The sequence below is a fragment of the Grammomys surdaster genome, unplaced genomic scaffold (genome assembly GCF_004785775.1).
Source record: "Grammomys surdaster isolate TR1022 unplaced genomic scaffold, NIH_TR_1.0 885, whole genome shotgun sequence".
NCBI lineage: Eukaryota > Metazoa > Chordata > Mammalia > Rodentia > Muridae > Grammomys > Grammomys surdaster.
In genome coordinates, this window is record NW_021605304.1 from 30,145 (window position 1) to 51,277 (window position 21,133).

Consider the following 21,133-nt stretch of genomic DNA (forward strand, 5'->3'; position numbering starts at 1 on the left):
TCGCCCCAGCACCGTCTTATCCTCCATTCCGCTGTCCCCTTCTTATTCACAGCTAGTCTTCTCCCAACTGAGATAGTGATTGTTTGTCTGTGACCCACTGTGTTTAATTAGGATTGCCTGTATGAATGTGGGGAGGGGGTTATTTACTACAGCACAGGCAACCATCAGTGCTTTGTCTGTATTTCTTGAGCAAATATCACAAAGACCAGGAGCAGAGTCAGGGGCTGGGACCCAGGGGCTTGGGGAGCAGGGATGGGAGCTGCAGGAACCCTCTGCTAACCTCAGGAAAGCACAGAATTGTCCTGCCCCTCTTATCTGCCCTGTTCTTTAAATCTGCCCTGTTCTCCCTTCAGGGATCGTCTTTCCTATATTTTCTCTTGCCCTCTGTAAGTAGTAAACAAACTATACCAAATTGTCTATTTCAGCTCCTTTGAGTTTGCCTTTGAACTCTCTCGGCTAGCCCTCAAGCACAAAACCCCGGAGATTCATCTCAGATATGCCATGTACCTGGAAGATGAGGTACAGATGTAATTTTGCCCAGCTATACCCCTAACGTGGTGATTCTCAACCTGTGGGTCATGTCCCCTTTATGGGTGGTATTAGGTATCTGCACATCAGATGTTTACATGAGGAACCATAGCGGTAGCAAAATTACAGTTAGGAAGTAGCAATGAAAATAATGTTATGGTTGGGGTCACCAGAACATGCAGAACTGTATCAAAGGGCTGTGACATTAGCAGGGTTGAGAGCCACTGCAGATCACAGTGACCAGCTCAAATGTCTATCTCCTAATTGCTTGTAATACCAGGCTTCTCACCTCATGTGACTGTCCTTCTGTCTAGGGCAAATTTGAGGAGGCTGAAGCTGAATTCATCCGGGCTGGTAAACCCAAAGAAGCAGTCCTCATGTGAGTTTCCCCATTTCCTTTTTTGTCATCTATTTATGGGTATGGAAATGCATGCACATGTATGAAAATCAGATGACAACCTTCTAGAGTTGGTTCTCTCCTACCATGTGGTTTTAAGATTTGAATCAAGTCATCAGTTTTTGTGGCAAGTACCTTTACCCACTGAGCAGTCTCTCCAGCCCATGTCCTGGGATAGGATTAAGATACTGCTCCAGGATCTTTCATGGCCATTTACTTTCAAACCTAGTATAAACCTAGTAACCCCTCAGCTATACAACTGTCTGTCTCCCACTAGTGAAGCCTCAGTCCCGTACTCAACATCTTCTATGTCCCCCATGTTGGGTAGGTTTGTCCACAACCAGGACTGGGAAGCAGCTCAGCGTGTGGCTGAGGCCCACGATCCTGACAGTGTTGCTGAGGTACTTGTAGGTCAGGCTCGTGGGGCCTTGGAGGAGAAGGACTTTCAGAAGGCAGAAGGGTTACTGCTTCGGGCCCAGAGACCAGGGCTGGCTCTCAATTATTATAAGGTAAGTGATATTATAAAGTATAGTGATATTTGGGCCACAAAGGAAAGATGAATTGGTATGAGAAGCCACAGAGCTCCACACTGATTCCTGGTGACGTAAAAGGCATGGGAGGGGAGGGACAGGGATCTCTAAGAAGTCAACAGCCAGAGGAGCCTGTGTAGTGATAGGAAGCATTTGAGCCCTACTTCTGCCCTCCTGATACCTGAAAATCTGAGCAGGAGGCTGGACTCTGGAGCGATGCTCTGAGGATCTGCAAGGACTATGTGCCTGGCCAGCTAGAGGCCCTGCAGGAAGAGTATGAGCGAGAAGCTACCAAGAAGGGAGGCAGGTAAGAAACCTTATGCCGCCGGGCGGTGGTGGAGCACGCCTTTAATCCCAGCACTTGGGAGGCAGAGGCAGGTGGATTTCTGAGTTCGAGGCCAGCCTGGTCTACAGAGTGAGTTCCAGGACAGCCAGGGCTATACAGAGAAACCCTGTCTCGGGAAAAAAAAAAAAAGAAGAAGAAGAAGAAGCCTTATGCCCTGGCAGTGTTATCAGGACTCGGTGAGATGGACCATACTACCCCTCCCCAATCCTGATCATTAAATATTCTCATTCCCACAGAGGGGTAGAGGGACTTGTAGAACAAGCACGGCAGTGGGAACAGGCTGGAGAGTACAGCCGTGCAGTGGACTGCTACCTCAAAGTTCGAGACTCAGGAAGCAGCGGACTGATGGAGAAATGCTGGATGAAGGTGAGGCTCCAGACGACTCCTGCCCCTGATTCCCTTAAGTTCATTCCCACATGGTTGCCTGTATAAATACTCATCTTGATCCTCCAGTGCCTAATTTCAAGTAACAGATGTCTGCTAAGTACCTGTTGTGTATGCTAGAGCCAAGACGTCTGAAGACGAGATGAAGGACACACCCCGGACAGCCAGGGTTAGGGATTTAATTACTACCAAATCTGAGAAAAGACTCGAGTGTATGAAGTGGAGTGCAGGGACACCTGAGCTCTCTGTGGGCTGGAGCGGTGCAGAAGGTTTTCTGAGGAAGGAAAGAGAGCTTGAACAGTCGCTAGAAGGGCAGGCAGCTGCAGACCCAGGGCATAGGTGAAGGCCATGACAAACATGGGCTCCTCTTCAGCACCTCCACACAACAGTTAGCTCCTGCAAAGACGCCTGCCCTGCAGCAGACTAAGCAAACCCAATACTCTTCACCAATCCTAACACAGGTTATTAGGGACACAAAACTGAGTGTGTGTGTATAGATATGTCTGAGATGAGAAATTGGCTCAGTTACCTAAGGAGGCAAGTCCCAAGATCTGCATGGAGACTGGAAAGCAGGAAGCCCTGGGATGAGAAAGTGATGTACTTCCTGTATGAAAGCTGGAGACCCAAGAAGAGGTAGCATTTCAGTTCCAGCGTGAGGGCAGGAAAACGCCAGTGTCCCAGTTTAGACAACATTTGGGCAGGAAGAGTTTCTTTTACTCGGGGTAAAGTAAACCTTGTGTTCAGTTCCAACTCTTAGCCGATTGGATGAAGCCCGTCTGCACTGGGAAGGTCCATCTGCCTTACAATTTAAACACTAGCCTCACCCAAGTACATCCTCACAGAAACACCCAAAGTGTCTGAACATTACCTATAGTCCATGTAGTTCCATTATCACGAAGAACTAAGCAATAAGTCAACCCATTTATTATCTTTGCGATTGGATGTATGGTTTAAATGATGTACTTTGGGTACCAGGAAATGTGCTACTAGGAATCTGAGGGGCTGAGGGGTAACTGGCTTTCTAAACTAAATATTGTTGTGTTGATGCCCTTACGTTTCTGGGGTCATTGAATAGGTCCCAGGAGGTGGAACAAAAGAAGGAAAGCGGCTGATGTTTGGTTGTGAGATTTGAGACTTTAATCAGCAACCACTGATCATCCAATAATTTTTATGCTGTTTACTAAAGTCTGGGCAGGGCTGTACTTTCAGACTGGTCACAGGATGGCTCTCAGGATGGGGAGAAAGCATGCTTTAAGGCTTGCAGAGTTTGGCAGGCCAAGAAAGAGAAGGGAAAGGGCAGAGGGATTAATCTAGACTAGCTAAGCTGGATCCGATGGAAATTAAAATCAGTGATGATGTGAACATCCCTGTGGAAACAGTTAAGCAAAGCTGTCAAAACCATCCATATCAGCTCTGCCTGCTGGAAACATAATACAAGGTACATATGTTTTATTTCGGGGGGGGTTGTTTGTTTTTGTTTTGAGATTTATTTATTTTATATATGTGAGTACACTGTCACTGTCTTCAGACACACCAGAAGAGGGCATCAGATCCCATTACAGATGGTTGTGAGCCACCTTGTGGTTGCTGGGAATTGAACTCAGGACCTCTGGAAGAGCAGTCAGTGCTCTTAACTGCTAAGCCATGTCTCCAGCCCATTATTTCAGCTTTTTAATACCTGTTTTTGATTAAGGTTAAAGAAAAGAAGCTAGGCAGTGGTGGCGCACGCCTTTAATCCCAGCACTTGGGAGACAGAGGCAGGTGGATTTCTGAGTTCGAGGCCAGCCTGGTCTACAGAGTGAGTTCCAGGACAGCCAGGGCTATACAGGGAAACCTGTCTCGAAAACAAAAACAAAACAAAAACAAACAAACAAACAAAAAAACGAAAAGAGAGAGTTGGACTGGAGGTCTTGAGTTCAGTTCCCAGCAACCACATGGTGGCTCACAGCCATGTTTAAAAATTAACATCTTGTACTGGAGAGATGGCTCAGAGGTTATGAGCACTTGCTGTTCTCCCAGAGGACTCAGACTATGTTCCTAGCACCCACATGATAGCTCATATCCCCAGTTCTAGAGGATCCGTTGCCTGCTTCTAGCCTCTATAGGCACCAGACACACAGACAAAAATGCAGTTAAAACACCCATACTCATAACATAAAAATAAATAAAATCTTTAAAATATTGACATTTCAGTGTAATACTCATTGAACTTAATATTATTGGTATGTGCCTTTTTTTTTTTTTTTTACTGTTTTCAAAATCCAGTAAACATGAATAGTCTGAGGCTCACAAATAGTTGCAGGATCTCTGCAATTCTCGTTTCTATTTTCTCTATACTTTGCTACTGAGAGTCTATCTTTGACAAAGAAAATACAGTGACCTCAGACAGCAAAGAAAGCATCTGAAGAGCTACAGGGAGTCAGATGGGCTGTCGGCTGGGTTCAGTGGTGCTCACGGGCCAGGCTTAGCCCCGTGGGGGTTGGGGGGAGATGAGGAAGGACCCCAAGGAAGCTGGAAGCTGGAGGAGAACAAGGCAAAGCCCACGAAGTCTTGGCATGCTTCATTTCCACCCATTTCCAGTCTCTGTTCATCCACTCAGGCGGCTGAACTGTCCATCAAGTTCCTGCCTCCCCAGCGCAGTCTGGAAGTCATTCGGGTTGTAGGGCCCCAGCTGATTGGAATTGGAAAGCACAGTGCTGTAAGTAGGAACTGACCTGATCCCACATGCACAGGTGGGACGATGACGCATCACCCAGGGGTGGCAGGGGTGGCAAGGTTCTGGGCAGAAGGAGGGTGGGAGTTCACCAAGTTGGGGGAGACCATTGCATCAGATGAAAAGATAGCTTTCACTCTGATATCCCACTGTGCAGGCTGCAGAACTCTATCTGAACCTGGACCTTGTCAAAGAAGCAATCGATGCTTTCATTGAGGGTGAAGAGTGGAACAAGGCCAAGCGTGTGGCCAAAGAGCTAGATCCCCGGTAACCGCTAGGAGCTTCGCTTTTTAGTTCTTTTTGTAAACCAAGGTTGGGGGCTGGGGGAGGGGAGTTCTTCTGGGGAGGATGTGGTGTCCCAGGACTGTGACATTAGCAATCTCCGTATATCTTCCCAGGTATGAAGACTATGTGGATCAGCATTATAAGGAGTTCCTCAAGAACCAGGGCAAAGTGGATTCGGTAAGGCTCGCACATTAGGAGGAAATGTAGGAAGAGTCTGACTAGGAGGCTGAACTCTGGCCTAGCGTATAGAAGGCACAGGGTTCAGTTCCTAGCAGCACAGAAGCAAGAAGAATAAAAGCCAAATTCCTGAAGCGTAGTGGAGATCCCCCTCCCCCGTCCCCTCAGCTCATCGTTTTATTGCTCCACAGCTGGTGGGTGTGGACGTTGTCGCTGCCCTGGACCTGTATGTGGAGCAGGGCCAGTGGGATAAATGCATTGAAACAGCTACCAAGCAGGTACTGCGCCTCTTCCCCTCCCCTCTCGATCCCCTCCCTGCTTCTGAGCTTCTCCTCTCTTCACCAGCGGCCAGTCTGCAAAGGCCCCTAATGCACAGCAGTCTTCCGTACTCTTGATACTGTGGTCACAATTGTACGTGCCCTTTACTCCCTTAACAAATCCCTGCTCTCTTGTCGCTGCCAGTTCTTACTGGTCTGAGCCTTGTCTGTGCTTCTCCCACCACCACTCCAAACAGAACTACAAGATTCTACACAAGTATGTGGCTTTGTACGCAACTCATCTGATCCGAGAAGGTGGCTATGCCCAGGCACTGGCCCTCTATGTGCAACACGGAGCCCCTGCCAACCCACAGGTACAGCCTTCTTGGGAATTAATTCTGCAGCCTCTAAAAGCAGCCATGCTTTCAATCATCTCTAGAGATCCTGTCCTTAGCAGCAAGCCCAGAATTCTGTCCTGAGACACACAGACTCCTTGGAGGATTTACTCTTTGAAGAAGTACTCAAACAGCTGTCTGTGTTCTTATGCAAAACACACTGACTTGTCTGTCAAAGAGGAAATGTGGACACCCATCAAGGGTCATTACTGACTTCCTTCTCCTATGGAGAATCAGAGATCTCTAGACTATCAGCCTGTTAACATGGTGGCTGTTCTCACATTTATATATCCGCCCACACTGACTATATTTTGTTGTGGGTTTTGTTTGTTTTTTAAGTCAGATCTCATGTAGGCGAGGCCAGCCTAGAACTCACTATGGAGCCTGGTATAACCTTGAGATCCTGGTCTTCCTGCCAAAATAGTTTTCTTTCTCTCCTTCCTTTCTTTCTTTCTCTCTTTCTTTCTTTTAAGATTTATTTATCTTATGTATATAAGTACACTTGTCACTGTCTTCACACATACCAGAAGAGGGTATCGGATCCCATTACAGATAGCTGTGAGCCACCATGTGGTTGCTGGGAATTGAACTCAGGACCTCTGGAAGAGCAACTAGTGCTCTTAACCTCTGAGCCATCTCTTCAGACCCAAAATAGTTTTCTTAACAACTCTGTCTTCTCCATCAGTCTAAGCACAGCTCCTATACAAACAGCTCGCTCACTCAGGTCCTCTTTCCCCTTGACCTCTAGAATTTCAACATCTACAAAAGGATCTTCACTGACATGGTGAGCTCTCCTGGGACCAACAATGCTGAGGCCTACCATAGCTGGGCCGATCTTCGGGATGTCCTCTTCAATCTGGTAAGGAAGGAGGGTCAGTAATGAAATAACAGGGATCATTTCTTGTCCCTGTCCTGGTCTCAGTCCAAATGGCCAGCAGTAATCACTAACCCTCCATGGCTTTCCTCTACCCCAGAGCCTAGCTCCCCCCTCCCTTTTCTAGTGTGAAAACCTGGTGAAGTCCAGCGAGGCAAACTCCGCAGCTCATGAGGAGTTTGAGATGATGCTGTTGATTGCTCATTACTACGCTACACGATCTGCAGCCCAGAGTATCAAACAGCTGGTAAGATGCAGCCAGGGAGATTCACAGAGCCCTCAGTCACAAGGATGCACATTCAGAGCTATGAAGCTAAACAAGTCCCAGTTCTGGATCTTGGAGTGTAGGCCCTTAGACTGCCATGTTTCGCCCTGTGCTTCTCGGTGTAATCAGTCTGTAACACTTGCTGAGTTTCTTCTCATACTGCTCTGACCACCCTGTGCCCACAGCCCTACCACCCTCAATATATTGAAACATTCCGATGTCGTGATAGTTTTTATGTACCTCCTATAAGTACACAGACTTTTGTCTTACTTGATTGTAACTGTGTATACATTTTGTGTACTTGGTCAAATTCTAGACATAGAAGGAACCCTGTACATAATCTGGGCCCAGTTACACTGTACTGATGAAAACTAAGACGGGAATAGCTTAAGACCTAGAGAGGCTCAAAACTGGCTTTCTAGCTCCATGCTGCCTTAGTTACAGGCTCACTGGTCTGGTCGCTCAGTTGACCATAGGACCAGGATCATAAACCTTTAATCCACAGGAAACCGTAGCTGCCAGGCTTTCCGTTTCGCTCTTGCGCCACACCCAGTTACTACCTGCAGACAAGGCCTTTTATGAAGCAGGCACTGCTGCCAAGGTGAGCTGGGACAAGGGAAGGGTGGGGCTGAAGAAACAAGGAAATATGAAGTGGGAAGATGGAGACTCCCTTGAGCAAAGCTGAGTACTGGGCTGGTGTTGAAGAGGTCACAGTCTCTGTCTCTTCCTGGAGTGCCCTAACACCCAGAGAAATAGGACTCAAGCTCACAGCCATTTGCAACTTTTCTGTTACAGGAAGTTGGCTGGGAGAACATGGCTTTCATTTTCCTCAACCGATTTTTGGACTTGACTGATGTAAGTAAGGTAACTGTCCAGAGATCCAGAGCCTTTGCCTGTCACGAGCTGTTCCTATCTCATGATTGACTGCTCTGCCCACAGGCAATCGAAGAAGGGACCCTGGATGCGCTGGACCACTCAGATTTTCAGGATACAGACATTCCCTTTGAGGTGCCACTACCAGCCAAGCAGCATGTCCCGGTAAGGGAGCAGGACTGGAGAAGGGAAAGGTGTCACCAGTGGGTTGGCACTGAGAAGGAAGGATGGCTCCGGGTTGCTATCCTTCAGTGACATCAGCCCTCACTACTACTCAGGGAAAGCAGAGACAGTGCTGTGTCCCTCAGATCCCAGGGGGACTATTTATAGCTGATGTGTGGCCGAGGACTTAGGAAGGCCCCTGTCCTCACCCTATATGAAGCTAGCGCTACCTCTCTTCCCCAGGAGGCTCAAAGAGAAGAAGTTCGAGACTGGGTGCTCACAGTCTCTATGGACCAGAGGCTGGAGCAGGTTTTGCCCCGGGATGAGCGTGGTGTCTATGAGGCTTCCCTAGTAGCAGCGAGCACTGGAGTGCGGGCGCTGCCCTGCCTCATTACAGGTACAGAACCCACACGGTCCCATAATCCCATGGCAAGTAGAAAGGAGAGGAAAGCAGCAGCAGCCAAACTTCACTTCCCCACCAGGGCCACCCCTCCCTACTCCCAGGTGCCTGTAACCCTTCCCCTTCTCTTGCACTTCCAACTCTCTTGCAAACGCTGTCTTTTCACCTTCTACCACAGGTTACCCCATTTTGAGGAACAAAATTGAATTTAAGCGGCCTGGGAAGGCTGCTAACAAAGACAACTGGAACAAGTTTCTTATGGCCATCAAGGTTAGAGAAGGAGTCTTAAAAGCAAAGGAAATAGTGTGTGTGTGTGGGGGGGGGGGGTTGCTGCAAATAGGATTCTCAAAAACCTGCTCCTGATGACAACCAGGAGCTAATGGCTCCTCTCCTGCTCTCCACTTTGCTCACAGACCTCCCACAGCCCTGTCTGCCAGGATGTGCTCAAGTTCATCAGCCAGTGGTGTGGCGGGCTCCCCAGCACCAGCTTTTCCTTTCAGTGACGGTGGAGCGGAGAAGTGTTAGATCTGTTCCTCATTAAAGTTCTGTGAGTAGTGGAGACTGCTGCATTCTTTGCTCAACATCTCTCCACACAGCACACTGCCTTTTACTCTAAAAAGAACTGTAATCAGGCAGAAGACAAAACACAAGTTCTTTTATTACAATTATTTATACCACCCTAAGGTCAGGGCCCTGTGCATAGTAGAAAACACCTGTGGACTGCACCTCAGAAGAGTCCCTGCCTGTTAAAGAAAAGAGACAACCTGAGTCAAGAGAGCAAGCAACATAGCAAAAGGTTAGCCCCAGTCCCCAAGGATGCATCCCACCCCAGGGCCTTCACCTGTCCTAAACCCAGGTTTTCTGTAAGGCCTGGAAATCCTGATGGGGGTGGAGCAGCTGCACATTCTCCTGCCTTTTACACTCTGCAAGTTCAAGCTCTGTCAGTTCCTCCAGCTGCAGCAAAGGAGGGAGTTCAGTAATTGGATCTTAAATGACCCACCAGTTCCTTTTCAACGCAACCAGGGTATGGAATGAGCCCTTCCTGTTCCTTTTCCTTACCTGTCCCTGCAACCCTTCCTTCCTGCAGGGCCCAATGCCCCGTAGCGTGAGTGCAGCCACACAACAGTACACAGAAAGAGCAGCCTCGGCTGCAGACATGGACAGAGAAGGGATCCAGAGAGCCAAGGCTGTATCCTAAAACCCAAAATAACAAAGAGGACAAGTCTTGGCAAGAGGCAGGGGCAGCACACAGGGCAAAGGTGAGGGCCAGAGTTTCTCCAACCGCAAGAATAAACCTCACATAAATTCTTGTGGGATCAAAGGGGCAGTCAGTGTGCCCAGGCCCCTGGTCCAGCGGTATCGAAGGATCCATCAGTCCTGGATGGCAATCAGCAATAAGACGGCGGCCACCATTGGCAACAGTGAGCGATACAGCCAGGAGGAGGCCCATGGAGCAGGCAGCAGACAAGAACAGGTTCACCAAGGCCAGCGTCAGCAGGGCCCAGTGCTAGTGGGGTAGAAGACCTGGGTAAACAGCCTGTTTAAGTTTCCCCGTGATACTTCAGTTTCTCTATTTGAGGCTCCTGCCATCGGTAGTCCGCTGAGACACCTCCTCCACCCCTCTCACCAGTCGTGGGCGAAGAAGGTTCCTGGATGCCAAGAGGGCCACAAGTCCCACGGAAATGCTCTGCGGAAGCAACAAGCCTATGGCTTACTGTCTCTCAGCGCCCCAGTCCAGCCCGCCTTGCCTGTCTCCGCGACGCTCACCAGTAGTCCCGAACCCACAGAAATGACATTAGCTGTGGTGTACTCAGGAGTGACCGCGCCACGGGGGTTGGCCACGTGCCGCAGGACGGTACCATGCAGCACAGCTCCCACCAGGAGGTTCACGTGGCCCACCAGGATCAGCGCGAGTCCCACGCGCATCAGCCGCCTGGGCCCTCGGACGGCGTCTGCAAGGTAGGGGGAGGGGCAGATAGCAGCCGTGCAGGGCGGGGCCACTCAGCCTCGGCCTGAGGACCACAGGTGCGGACCAAAGCCACAACTTACCGAAGACGCAGACGCGGCAGCACCTCATCGTGGCCGCTCTGCCCCCTCTGCCCGTCTGCTCAACCTGGACCCGCTGCGCCCCGACGCCGACCTGAGGCCCAGCTTCCGCGAAGCCGCAGGCAGCTCCACCTGGGCCCGCCCCGCCCCCGACCTAAGGCCCGGGGCCGCCCTACCTGAGCCCGCCCCGCCTCCACCAGGGCAACTGCGCCACCCACTGAGCCCCAAGCACAACACAAGATGCTTTAGCAAAAAGTAGACTTTATTACAGCAGCAACTGAGGCGATTCGAATGGCCCCCCGGGGCCACCCCTGCAGCACCACCTTTCTCTCCCGCCCATGCGCCCCAGCGGGATTGTAGAACTCAGCTCCCCCAATGCCCGTGGGCCTCCTGTCCACACAGGCAGGGCAGGAGCCAGCAGGTCAGCTACTAGCCCCCCAGCTAGAAGGTGGCTGCTGAGAAGGCCCAGGCCCACGTCTGTGCAAAACAAGTAAACAAAGTGCAGAGGGGAGGAAGAGAGGGGAAGGGGCAGGATGATACTCAACCAGGGAGCCCCTAAAGCCCTCCTGAATAGTATGGGGAAGAAGGGGCTTCACAGGGTAATACTGACTGGGGACAGGGGACAGGAGGACTGCAGCATGCCCAGGGACAGCCACAGCTTGGCTAGGGGCCTGGCTCCAGTGAGCTCTATGAGGAGACGGTGACAGCGGCTGAGTTGAGTGTGCTGTTCCTGGCAAAGTTGAACTTGTTGAGCGTCTCCTCCAGCAGAGAAGTCAGGCGGCTCTGATCAGCCTAGGGAAGCAGCTCAGTGAGGCAGGGCTCAGAGAAGGCAGGGAGGCACCCAGGGGACAGAAGGCAGGACCCTCACCTCACTAATGAAGCCCAGCTGCACCAGCTCCGCTGCCAAGTCAGGGATGTTCTCATCTGACAGAAAAACAGGAGGGGTGCTTGAGTACAGTCTGAGAGGATCCGAAACCCTGTGAATCACTGTCTCTGTCCCTGACATGTCCCCTCAAAGGATAAGGCTCACAGACTCTCCCTCCTCCAAAAGAAAGGAGACCCTCACTTGGCATCAGGTCACAGCTCAGGTGCCGGTTCAGTTTGTCCTCCAGCTTCAGCAGAAGTGTTAGCTAGAGAAAGGACAATCAGAATGAGGCTCCTCCTCCCAAGGGCCCTGTGATAGGTAGGCCCTGTGCAGCCCTGGCCCTGAGCTTACATGGTGTCTGACTCCCTCCTCCACTGATTCGATGTTGCACTGCATCAGCACCACCTGGACGGGACAGACATGGAGGACGGTCCTTAACGACTACTCAGTAACACACCAACACCTGACACTTGGCAGCCCACAGGAGAGAACGGTGGCCAGCAGGAAGAAATGCATTCCATACAGGACAGTGCCTTAGCTAAGTAAGAGGTCTCTACCCCCATGGCCAAAAGTACAGTCCCCACCTTGCGCGTCTCCACTTCAGCTGGCTCAGGAGTTGGAGTCTTGACAGAAGGGGGCACAACAGGTGATGTCACCTCCTCCTGCTGTGGCTGCTGAGGCCGAGGTAGCCCAAAGGCTGTCAGAGGGTAGATCCCATTCCTGGTGGGAGATGACATAAGTCACATGAACTCTGTGAAAGCCTCAAGACACCTGTCCCTACTTCCTCCCAGAAGCCCACTCTCTCTCACCTGACATCTTCAAGGAATTTGTCTAATTCCAGGGCTGGTGACTGAGAGTACCTGGAAGAAAAAGGAAACAGCATGAGTCTCGGATAGTAGTGACCAATCTGTCCCTATAGACCCTCTCAGCTGGCTACTCACAAAGTCTGAACTGGTTCTCGTCCTGGCCCTGCAGGAATTTCAGCTAGTACAGCACTGGTATCCATGTTTTTGGTGATCTCCTCTAGAGCGTTCTCTGGGATCATGTCTGGTGGGTATAATGGGGTGGAATATCATGTAAAGACAGACTTATTCACACTAGGCAGAGAGGACGGGGCTTAAGAATCCCTTTGGTAACAGAAAGCTAAAGACAACATGCCAGTGATGGAAGCCTCACATTGATGAAAACTCCTAGTAATCTTTGTATAGCCTGGATTCAGTCCCAGGACCAATTCCTAGTAGGGACTAGGGGACTCACGTTGGTGTCCCACGATACAGTGAGCAGCAAGAAGCTTGAGTGAGGGCACTTCAAACAGTGCTGGGTGGAACAGAAGTTCTCTGGCTGTTGGTCTCCGAGCAGGCTCAGACTGCAGGCACTTTTGAATAAACTCCTGTAAGAGAACAAGAAACTGGAACCGGCATCTGGCAAGACTCTCACATCTGTGTAACTTTCATTAGATGTAGCAAAATGTTTCCTACATGCTTGGAATTCAAACTTATTGGGGAAACATGGATATATTTCCTGACAAGGCTTTATATCTATATGGTAATGTATAAACTTATCTTTCTAAGTGTTTCTGGTTTTTCTTCCTAGACATTTTGTTTTTTCAAGACAGGGTCTCATTACATGGCTTAAGCTGGCCTGGAACTCACTGTATAGTCCAGGTTGTCTCTGAACTCGCAATCCTCCTGCCTCAGCCTCTGAAGTGCTGAGATTATAGGCATGAGCTACCATGCCTGGCTTTGGTATTACTTTTCCACTCTCCAACCACACAACCACAACTGTGTTTGGTTTTGGAGACAAGGTCTGTCTGTGTATCCCTGGCTGTCCTGGCACTCCCTCTGTAGACTAGGCTGGCCTTGAACTCACAGAGACCTGCCTTCCAAGTGCTGGGATTAAGAGGTGCACCATTACTGCCCAGCGTACCCAGCATTGCTTTTTAATTTGATGTTTAAACTTAGTATTTCTTTTTATTGTCTTTGTTTTTATTAGCTTATTCATGGCCAACTTTTCTTGGATCTTTGCCAAATTTAGCTTTTCCCTTCACAGACTTAGCAAACTATTATGGTCAGTAATAGTCACCGTCTTCTTTTGTCTCCCAAGCCTATTAGCACAACTTCCTTTGTCTACAACTCCTAATTGCCCACGTTTCCTCTAACCATTCCACCTTCTTTTCTGCCTCAGGTCAAATCCCAGGCTAATATGCTTCCTTAGTTTCAGTTTTAATGGACAACAAAGTCACAGACCTGATCGTTCACCTAATAATCCCACCCTAATGTGAACTAGAACCTGGGTTCACTTTGACTCTTAACTCTTCCATTAGACTTCTATTTCTTGCTCCTCACTACTGTCTCTGATTAACATTAACCGTTCCTTTCTCATTTTGTTTTTGAGACAGGGTCTAATGTAGCCCAGGCTAGCTTTGAACTCACTATGTAGGGGAGGATGACCTTGAACTCCTGATCCTTCTATCTCTACCTCCCAAGTGCTGGGATTATAGATGTATTGCCTCCATGCCTGACCTGAGTTAACTGTTCTTATTCAGACTGTCCTGTCTCACTATAGTTAAGCTACATACCTGGGTCATAATTCCTTTAAATCTTAACTCATTAAACATAAAATCCCAAATGACTAGTTTGATATTAAAATGACAAGATACGCTATAAAAGTGTGTTGCAACTGCTTGAGGTAACCACCCAATCAGCTCACCTCTACGTAGAGACACTTAACTAGCAAACAATTTTAACTTCCATACTATCTGAACCCTTAGCCTCTGTGCCTAGAGTCAAAAATTTCTTACAGGAAAAGTGTACTTTAGTCTTTTCTATTTTGATTCTCTTCTTTTGCTTTTAGAACATTTGGGACCTCTTGAGAGGTACAATGAACTTGAAAGTCAGTTAAGGAGGATGTTGATCTGATGGATGAGTCTTACCCTCTGTAGTGAGTCTTCTAGTAGCTGGATGGCACTGCTGATGGCTTCCTGTGGCACATATGAGGACTCGCCATTGCCCTGAATCTCCAGCACTGCCATCTGTAGTGAGGAAAGCCCAAAGGAACAACTGAGATCTGAGACATAAACCGACAAATACAGTGCTCTCACAATCCTTCCCCCAAGACCAGCATTTCCCTTTTCATGTTCTGATTTCATGTTTTGTGTCTCTCCCTTCCCTCAGGTCTCCTCACCTCCAATGCACACATGCCAAAGGAGTAGATGTCCACTGCTGTTGTCACATTTGTGACTTCTAGAGAAAATAGATGGTTATTAGGAGAGAGAATGAATTGGGGGTAACAAATGGCAGGCATACTTGAAAACAAATACAATGTATGCAAGTCCAGAAAGCTGGCGTTGTTGTTGTATTATCCCTGTATCTCACTCAGGTTATAAAGTATAACACACCAAGCTTTGGGATGGCTCTGGCAGGGGCTGATCATTCGCAGAGGGAGTAGGTGGAGAGGGACAATCTGTCTAAGGGACTTTTTTTTTTAAAGCTGAGTTTGAGGATGGAGCAGAGAGACAAGGCTACCTCACCTCCATATTCTGGTGCAAAAAAGTGTAGGTTCTTCTGTTCTTCCCGGCAAGTCTTCACATGATTGTTGATAGTGTCAGGAGCCACTAGGAGTAGGGAGACACCCACAATCTGACCACTATCACCACCAAAGCATGGTCTTACTCTACAGAGTCTCCAAAAGCCATTTTTCTCCTGAAGCCTCCTTTCTAATACTCAACAGACACCAACTATCACTTTCCCAATGCTGAGCTACAGACTACATATAAACACCACCTAGGTCCCCTTTCTGCAGCCTCTATTTCTCATCTAAGGTCCCTTAACTCAGGAACAACAAAGTCTATGCACTGTACAAACAGACACTGAGGGCTGTAGGTATCACATAACACAGTCAGAGGAAAACCTTTCATTTGGAACCTGCTCATCTTTTCAAAGTCCCAGATCTATGAAATCCGCAGCTCCACAAAAATGCTAGTTTTAATTAATTCATCAACCCTGCAATTAACATAAAAATACAGGCAGCCCTTCCTACTATGAGACAACTGGAGATCTCAAGAGCCTGGATAAGAAAGGCAAAGCAACATTAACATAGATCCAAGGAGCTAGCCTCTTCCTTACCCATTTGTGATGACTGAAACTTAAAAAACCCAAAAATCTCAAAAGTGAACCAATGCCCTAAAATCAGTTTCACTTTTTAATCTACCAAAACTTTTTAGACCCTTGTCTAAAACCGTATTCCTCAACAAAACCTACTGCAAGACTGACCGAGGAACCAGGGTCAGGCCCAAGCTAGACTCACTGATCATAACAATGACTACACATCACAGAGCACAGTATGATTTAGGAGCCAGCCTGATGATGAAGGGGATATGACTCTTAAGAGGAAGTGTCCAGCCAGGCAGAATCCACAGGAAACAAGCAGGTTACAAAGGGGCAAGCAGGTGGAGCAGGGCAAAAGCTAAGCAGGCATAGTTAGGCATGGGAAGCAGGGAACAGGCCTTGCTCCCACGACTGCATGCACTGGGCAGCCGCAGAGGGAGCAAAGGGAGCACAAACAGAGCCCCAAATGGGGCAGAGGGAGCTCTCACCATTAGCAAAAATCCTATGAAAGACTGTTGGGAACAGAGCAGCCCGTAAGCGGGAGGGAGGAAAACAGAGAAAAGTTGTGAGCGATGGAGCAGCCAAGCCCCAGACAAATGGTAACCACACACAGACATGACACGGCACACAGGAATGTCACTGCACACAGAGACACAGCAAATGAAAACACTCACAGCAGGCACAGTCTGGAACCTTTTTGGTAGGGTTTGGCCCAAAGTGCTAGAGTCAGACCTCATATCCATCTCTTCCCCTTCCCCAGCCTCCTATCAACGTCTCTGTATTATTCCAAAGTTCTCTCCAAGAAGTACAAGATTGTACACCCTAACTCATTTCCACTAATTGGCCTCCCTAAGAATTACCTCGACTAAAAGCCTATCTATTATCACCAGCTCACACCTCAAAGTGTGCTGTTCTCCCATGCCTTTTATCTTACCCCCATGGCTCCCAAATTCCCGAGGCTCCCCTGCCCAGAATCTCTCCCTCCCCTCACCAGAGCCAATCTTGATGAGTCCGTTGTGCTGGATGAAGATGGTGTCACAGGTCAGGTTCCCATGGATGATGGGAGGGTCACAGGAGTGCAGGTAGCTGTGGGGGCACTGGGCTGTTAGAGGGGCCACTAGGAAATTAAGGGCAGGGGGAACCCAAGGGTTAAGAGGAGTAAGGGCCAGCTCTCCTCATCATCATGATAATCCCTATACTCTGACTCTCCATTACGCCAGGTATCTTAAATAGGATAAGCACTAGGAGAAAAGGTTGGGACACTGATGGTTAGGACACCAGGAAGACCCCACAAGGAGGCCTAATCTTGTCAGCATGGGACTCAAAGAAACTGGGGAGAGGCAGAATAGAAAAGCAGAGTAGTGCCTTGCAATATGTGTAAGGAACTAAATCAGGAGAGACTGGGGAAAAAAACCAACCAGATATTACCTACCTTAGGGCAGAGAGGATCTGTGTACACCAGCGTTTCCAAGCCTGGAAAAGTTTGGTCCCAGGATCAGCAGTAATATTCTCTCTCTCTCCCCCTTCCTTCTCCCCTCTCTACCCACCCTCCTTTCTCTCTCTCTCTCTCTCCCCCCGCCCCGATAAATATAGACATAAAGTGTATATATATGGACCTTATATCTAGATATAGATATCCATATCCTTAGCTGTCCTGAAACTATGTAGACCACATTGGTCTCAAACTCTTGGCCTTCTGAATCAAAGACATGCAACAAACACCACAACTAGCGACGCTCTCCTCTCTTAGCCTTCCCACTAGTCCTTGCCATTCTTAACTGGCTTCATAATTTCCACCATCTTTTTAAACCCCTAAACAAAGGCTAAAACTATCTCTAGCTTCTCTTCGTACCTTTTCATTCATCGTCTTGTGGTTCTTTTTGGTTTTCTTCAGAAACTGCTTAAGACTCCCAGAGGACATGTATTCTGTGATGAAAATCACCTAGGAAAGCAAAGCACTTACTATTAAGGCACTATACTAGAAAGTATCTCTAACCTGGTGACTTTTACACCAGATACATACTAACCTGTGTTTTTATAACTTTCCTTTTCTTTAGTATCACTTTCTTAGGCTTAAGAACATGATGAGAACTAAGAAGCAAGCAAATGTCCACTTCTCTCCATCTTTAACTGGGAAACACTACAGGTATCAGATGAAACCCTACTCTCCCTGACACAACAGTAGATTTCAGTTCTTGTGTCAAAATTACCTAGTTTCAACCTCTGAATGTAAAATGGACAATAAATGAACCTGTTCTCTGACAAGTTCAGAAAACACTAGGCAGAAAAATCTTACCCTGGCCTTGTTTTCTTTAACATCAGCCCAATACTTGTGAAACTTAACAATGTTAAGATGTTCCAGCTGAATCAGATTATCAAACACTGCACGGACCTTTTCCTGGAGCAAGAGAGACAGAGGGACAACAGAGTGCACAAATCACTGTAATAATATAAAAAGCCATTGCCTACCCATCCCCGTGGATTCTCTAACCATGAAAGCTTTCTTCACAATCACTTTCCCAACAATAACAGCCACTTGAATAGGCCCCAGGCCTTATCACCTACCTCCTGCAGTTTGTAGTTCTTTCGTTCAGAGAACTGTACCTCATTCCACACAACCTCCACACCTTCCTCTGTATCCATGGCCAGGTATGCACTGTCAATACCTGGCACATTACGCTGATTCACCTGAGAAGCAATTCAAGTGGAATTAAGGTACTTCAAGAAGCTGCCATTTCAGTACTCCATATGATCATCTTCCAGCCCTCCCTACTCAAGTTTGTTCTGCTCTCTGGATAGCTACTCTAGTTCTCACCACTTACAATTTACTCTCCCAGGAACTCCATCACCACCACCTCACCTCTTCTCGCCTCTTCTGCCAGCGCCCACATGGTGACTCTTCCAAGATCTCAGACTCATCTTCACTTTCTTCTTCTTCCTCGGGAGAAGCAGCTGAAGTTGTAGAGGTCACAGGAGGTGACACAGAAGTCAGGCCAGGAGCTGAAGATGAGGATTCTACCTTTGGGTCTGAGCCACTGCTGACTACTGTTTGGGACTCCCCTTCCGACATGCTGGAATGAACACTCAGCCTGCATTTGTTGGGCAGAGTCAGAAGACAAAGATCAAACACAGATGTATAAAACCTTAATAGTCTCAACTTCTTTATCTTCAGCCTCAAAAATACATCTCCCTTGTTTCCTTTAAATCTAAAATCAGATTTACGCTTACCTAAATACTGAAATGTGAATGACTCTCCAGCTTCTAGAAGAGGAGTTACCTTGGTTGAAGACCACCCAGAAGTGCCACACACAAGACTAATGACAACATAGTCCACTTTAGTCAAACCCAAATATACAGTAAAATCTGGTGCCCTATTCCTTCTCAGCAAATTTAGTGTTGCAGTTATTTGTTTTTTGTTTGTTTGAGGCTCTCTGTGGGCCTCAATTTTGACTCTGCTCAAGATCTAGGGTGTACAGGCATTGCTCAGAGAAGATGACTCTAGACTCTAAAACGTTCCACTGAGACAGACAGCCCTATGGGCCTATACCATCCTTAACCAACTAGCCAAAACTCCCAAGAGTGACAACCTACTAGACCAACAGTGGCATTATCCATCTTTCCTATACATAGGTAGAAGCTGCCTTTGGGCCAGGTGACTGGCAGGCGTGACTTCCATCTCTAATGACCTCACCTTCCTTATGATGTGTGAATGTGGTAAATGGGTATTATTTAACAACATTTCTTTGCATTTACTCACTGAAATGTTTAGTAACATTTGTAAGTTACTGTAGGTCACACATTGGGAGGGTGCTTTAGATAGATCAGTGAATTAAAGTAAATGAAATTCCTGCACTTAATTAAGCACAAATTAAAAAAATAATCAAATCAAAGACTTTATGTTTCCAGCTTTCCTTTCATTTACATTGCTCAAAGGCTAACTTTTCCGATCTCTGAGGCACTAGATCTGTTACCAGTTACCTCTTTCAGGAACAGACAATTCAAGCTATAGCTTTTATAGGAAAAGTGTTAAACAATAACATTTCTACAGGAGCAGAGTTGATTTAAGAAAAACCTAAGTTTCTAATTAACCCATAGCCCCCCCCCCAAAAAAATATGACAATCAAATGAACAGACTGTAAAAAAAAACTGAAACCTGTGTGTGATTAGCTCAAGGAAGAGCTGCCTAGTAAGAACTTGATACCCTGAAGTAAACTTGCACTCCAGAGTCAGTTCAGAATACCTGAAACTTGCAATCAACACCAGCATGGCCATACAACTCTCTGAAGCGCCTTTCTACACATCTCTCCCCAGCCTATACTGCTTTACCTGAATCAGGAGATTTGTATTAACTATCTAGTAAACTCAAAAAACACAGGGGGAAAAAATCTGGTAGGATACTTCCCCACTTTAATTTCTAAGGAAAGTCCTTGCCTACCCTAGAATGTCTCCTCAGTCCTGCCAAGACAGCTATTGGTTGTGTGAATGTCTTAATAAACCAATAAAAAAGGATGAGTTAAGAATCACTTTCTCAGCCGGGCAGTGGTGGCGCACGCCTTTAATCCCAGCACTCGGGAGGCAGAGACAGGCGGATTTCTGAGTTCGAGGCCAGCCTGGTCTACAGAGTGAGTTCCAGGACAGCCAGAACTACACAGAGAAACCCTGCCTCGAAAAACCAAAAAAAAAAAAAAAAAAGAATCACTTTCTCGCCGGGCAGTGGTGGTGCACACCTTTAATGCGGCACTTTAATCCAGCACTTGGGAGGCAGAGACAGGTGGATTTCTGAGTTCGAGGCCAGCCTGGTCTACAGAGTGAGTTCCAGGACAGCCAGGACTACACAGAGAAACCCTGTCTCAAAACAAACAAACAAACAAACAAAAAAAAAGAATCACTTTCTCGCTGGGCGGTGGTAGCACGCGCCTTTAATCCCAGCACTTGGGAGGCAGAGGCAGGTGGATTTCTGAGTTCGAGGCCAGCCTGATCAACAGAGTGAGTTCCAGGACAGCCAGGGCTACACAGAGAAACCCTGTCTCGAAAAACCAAAAAAAAATCACTTTCTCCTCCTTCCCCTATCAAGGAGCTAAGAAAATAATCTAGTCTTGTTTCAGCTACATTCACACGTTGTGCATCCAATCTGAATGGATAAGTGAAATTCTACGGAGATGCAGCAGAAGATACTCTAGAATGTCAAAGCTGTAGCCTATGTAATCTAAAACTACTGGACCAAGGACACAGACAGCCCCTTCACGGGGCACTTGTAGAGAAGATGAACGGTCATCAGAGACAAACGTCGAGAAGGTACATTTCCCTCCCCAATCACGTTCCAGGAGGTGAAATAAAAGCAGTGCCTAAAGATCTCCAAGTACTAGCCGGGCAGTGGTGGAACATGCCTTTAATCCCAGCACTTGGGAGGCAGAGGCAGGCGGATTTCTCAGTTCGAGGCCAGCCTGGTCTACAGAGTGAGTTCCAGGACAAGCCAGGGCTATCTATACAGAGAAACCCTGTCTCGAAAAACCAAAAAAAAAAAAAAAAA

General features: G+C 47.7%; 3 protein-coding genes across 6 annotated transcripts in view; 1 reads left to right on the top strand and 2 right to left on the bottom strand.

Annotated features, from left to right (window-relative positions):
* Positions 1 to 13,072, top strand: part of Ift172 (intraflagellar transport 172) — a 42,651-nt gene extending 29,579 nt beyond the window's left edge. For both annotated transcript variants that reach the window (XM_028782813.1, XM_028782814.1), the window contains exons 31-48: positions 426 to 519; positions 843 to 907; positions 1,254 to 1,434; positions 1,653 to 1,762; positions 2,038 to 2,167; positions 4,785 to 4,883; positions 5,056 to 5,165; positions 5,297 to 5,360; positions 5,552 to 5,638; positions 5,875 to 5,991; positions 6,761 to 6,871; positions 7,014 to 7,133; positions 7,657 to 7,752; positions 7,947 to 8,006; positions 8,091 to 8,189; positions 8,430 to 8,583; positions 8,765 to 8,856; positions 9,000 to 13,072. In XM_028782813.1, the coding sequence (XP_028638646.1) occupies positions 426 to 519; positions 843 to 907; positions 1,254 to 1,434; positions 1,653 to 1,762; positions 2,038 to 2,167; positions 4,785 to 4,883; positions 5,056 to 5,165; positions 5,297 to 5,360; positions 5,552 to 5,638; positions 5,875 to 5,991; positions 6,761 to 6,871; positions 7,014 to 7,133; positions 7,657 to 7,752; positions 7,947 to 8,006; positions 8,091 to 8,189; positions 8,430 to 8,583; positions 8,765 to 8,856; positions 9,000 to 9,089 (1,879 nt within the window). In that variant the 3' untranslated portion in view covers positions 9,090 to 13,072. The remainder of the gene's footprint in view (positions 1 to 425; positions 520 to 842; positions 908 to 1,253; positions 1,435 to 1,652; positions 1,763 to 2,037; positions 2,168 to 4,784; positions 4,884 to 5,055; positions 5,166 to 5,296; positions 5,361 to 5,551; positions 5,639 to 5,874; positions 5,992 to 6,760; positions 6,872 to 7,013; positions 7,134 to 7,656; positions 7,753 to 7,946; positions 8,007 to 8,090; positions 8,190 to 8,429; positions 8,584 to 8,764; positions 8,857 to 8,999) is intronic.
* Krtcap3 (keratinocyte associated protein 3) lies at positions 9,222 to 10,697 on the bottom strand. 3 transcript variants are annotated; one of them, XM_028782818.1, is made up of 6 exons: positions 10,354 to 10,697; positions 10,214 to 10,273; positions 9,887 to 10,093; positions 9,646 to 9,780; positions 9,428 to 9,540; positions 9,222 to 9,329 (listed from the first exon to the last, which is right to left on the bottom strand). In XM_028782818.1, exons 1-5 carry the CDS (start codon positions 10,510 to 10,512, stop codon positions 9,433 to 9,435), a joined length of 669 nt encoding a protein of 222 aa, XP_028638651.1. In that variant the 5' UTR covers positions 10,513 to 10,697; the 3' UTR covers positions 9,222 to 9,329; positions 9,428 to 9,432. The 3 variants fall into 3 exon arrangements, with proteins under 3 accessions (XP_028638651.1, XP_028638650.1, XP_028638649.1); XM_028782817.1 differs by having other exon boundaries at positions 9,222 to 9,540; XM_028782816.1 differs by lacking the exon at positions 9,222 to 9,329 and having other exon boundaries at positions 9,475 to 10,093.
* Positions 10,877 to 21,133, bottom strand: part of Nrbp1 (nuclear receptor binding protein 1) — an 11,388-nt gene continuing 1,131 nt past the window's right edge. Inside the window, exons 2-18 of the mRNA XM_028782815.1 lie at positions 18,464 to 18,692; positions 18,169 to 18,291; positions 17,900 to 18,001; positions 17,456 to 17,545; positions 17,036 to 17,076; positions 16,595 to 16,689; positions 15,027 to 15,110; positions 14,681 to 14,739; positions 14,430 to 14,528; positions 12,755 to 12,887; positions 12,439 to 12,544; positions 12,307 to 12,357; positions 12,082 to 12,217; positions 11,849 to 11,902; positions 11,699 to 11,762; positions 11,501 to 11,556; positions 10,877 to 11,424 (exon numbers count right to left, since the gene is read on the bottom strand). Of these exons, the coding sequence (XP_028638648.1) occupies positions 11,320 to 11,424; positions 11,501 to 11,556; positions 11,699 to 11,762; positions 11,849 to 11,902; positions 12,082 to 12,217; positions 12,307 to 12,357; positions 12,439 to 12,544; positions 12,755 to 12,887; positions 14,430 to 14,528; positions 14,681 to 14,739; positions 15,027 to 15,110; positions 16,595 to 16,689; positions 17,036 to 17,076; positions 17,456 to 17,545; positions 17,900 to 18,001; positions 18,169 to 18,291; positions 18,464 to 18,673 (1,608 nt within the window). The 5' untranslated portion in view covers positions 18,674 to 18,692 and the 3' untranslated portion in view covers positions 10,877 to 11,319. The remainder of the gene's footprint in view (positions 11,425 to 11,500; positions 11,557 to 11,698; positions 11,763 to 11,848; positions 11,903 to 12,081; positions 12,218 to 12,306; positions 12,358 to 12,438; positions 12,545 to 12,754; positions 12,888 to 14,429; positions 14,529 to 14,680; positions 14,740 to 15,026; positions 15,111 to 16,594; positions 16,690 to 17,035; positions 17,077 to 17,455; positions 17,546 to 17,899; positions 18,002 to 18,168; positions 18,292 to 18,463; positions 18,693 to 21,133) is intronic.

Coding starts and splice junctions, on each gene's coding strand:
- Krtcap3 (XM_028782816.1), bottom strand. CDS start 10,512: ATGCGCGTGGGACTCGCGCTGATCCTGGTGGGCCACGTGAACCTCCTG. Junction 10,274..10,353: donor CTGTGGGTTCGGGACTACTG/GTGAGCGTCGCG, acceptor TTGCTTCCGCAG/AGCATTTCCGTGGGACTTGT. Junction 10,094..10,213: donor ACCTTCTTCGCCCACGACTG/GTGAGAGGGGTG, acceptor CTACCCCACTAG/CACTGGGCCCTGCTGACGCT.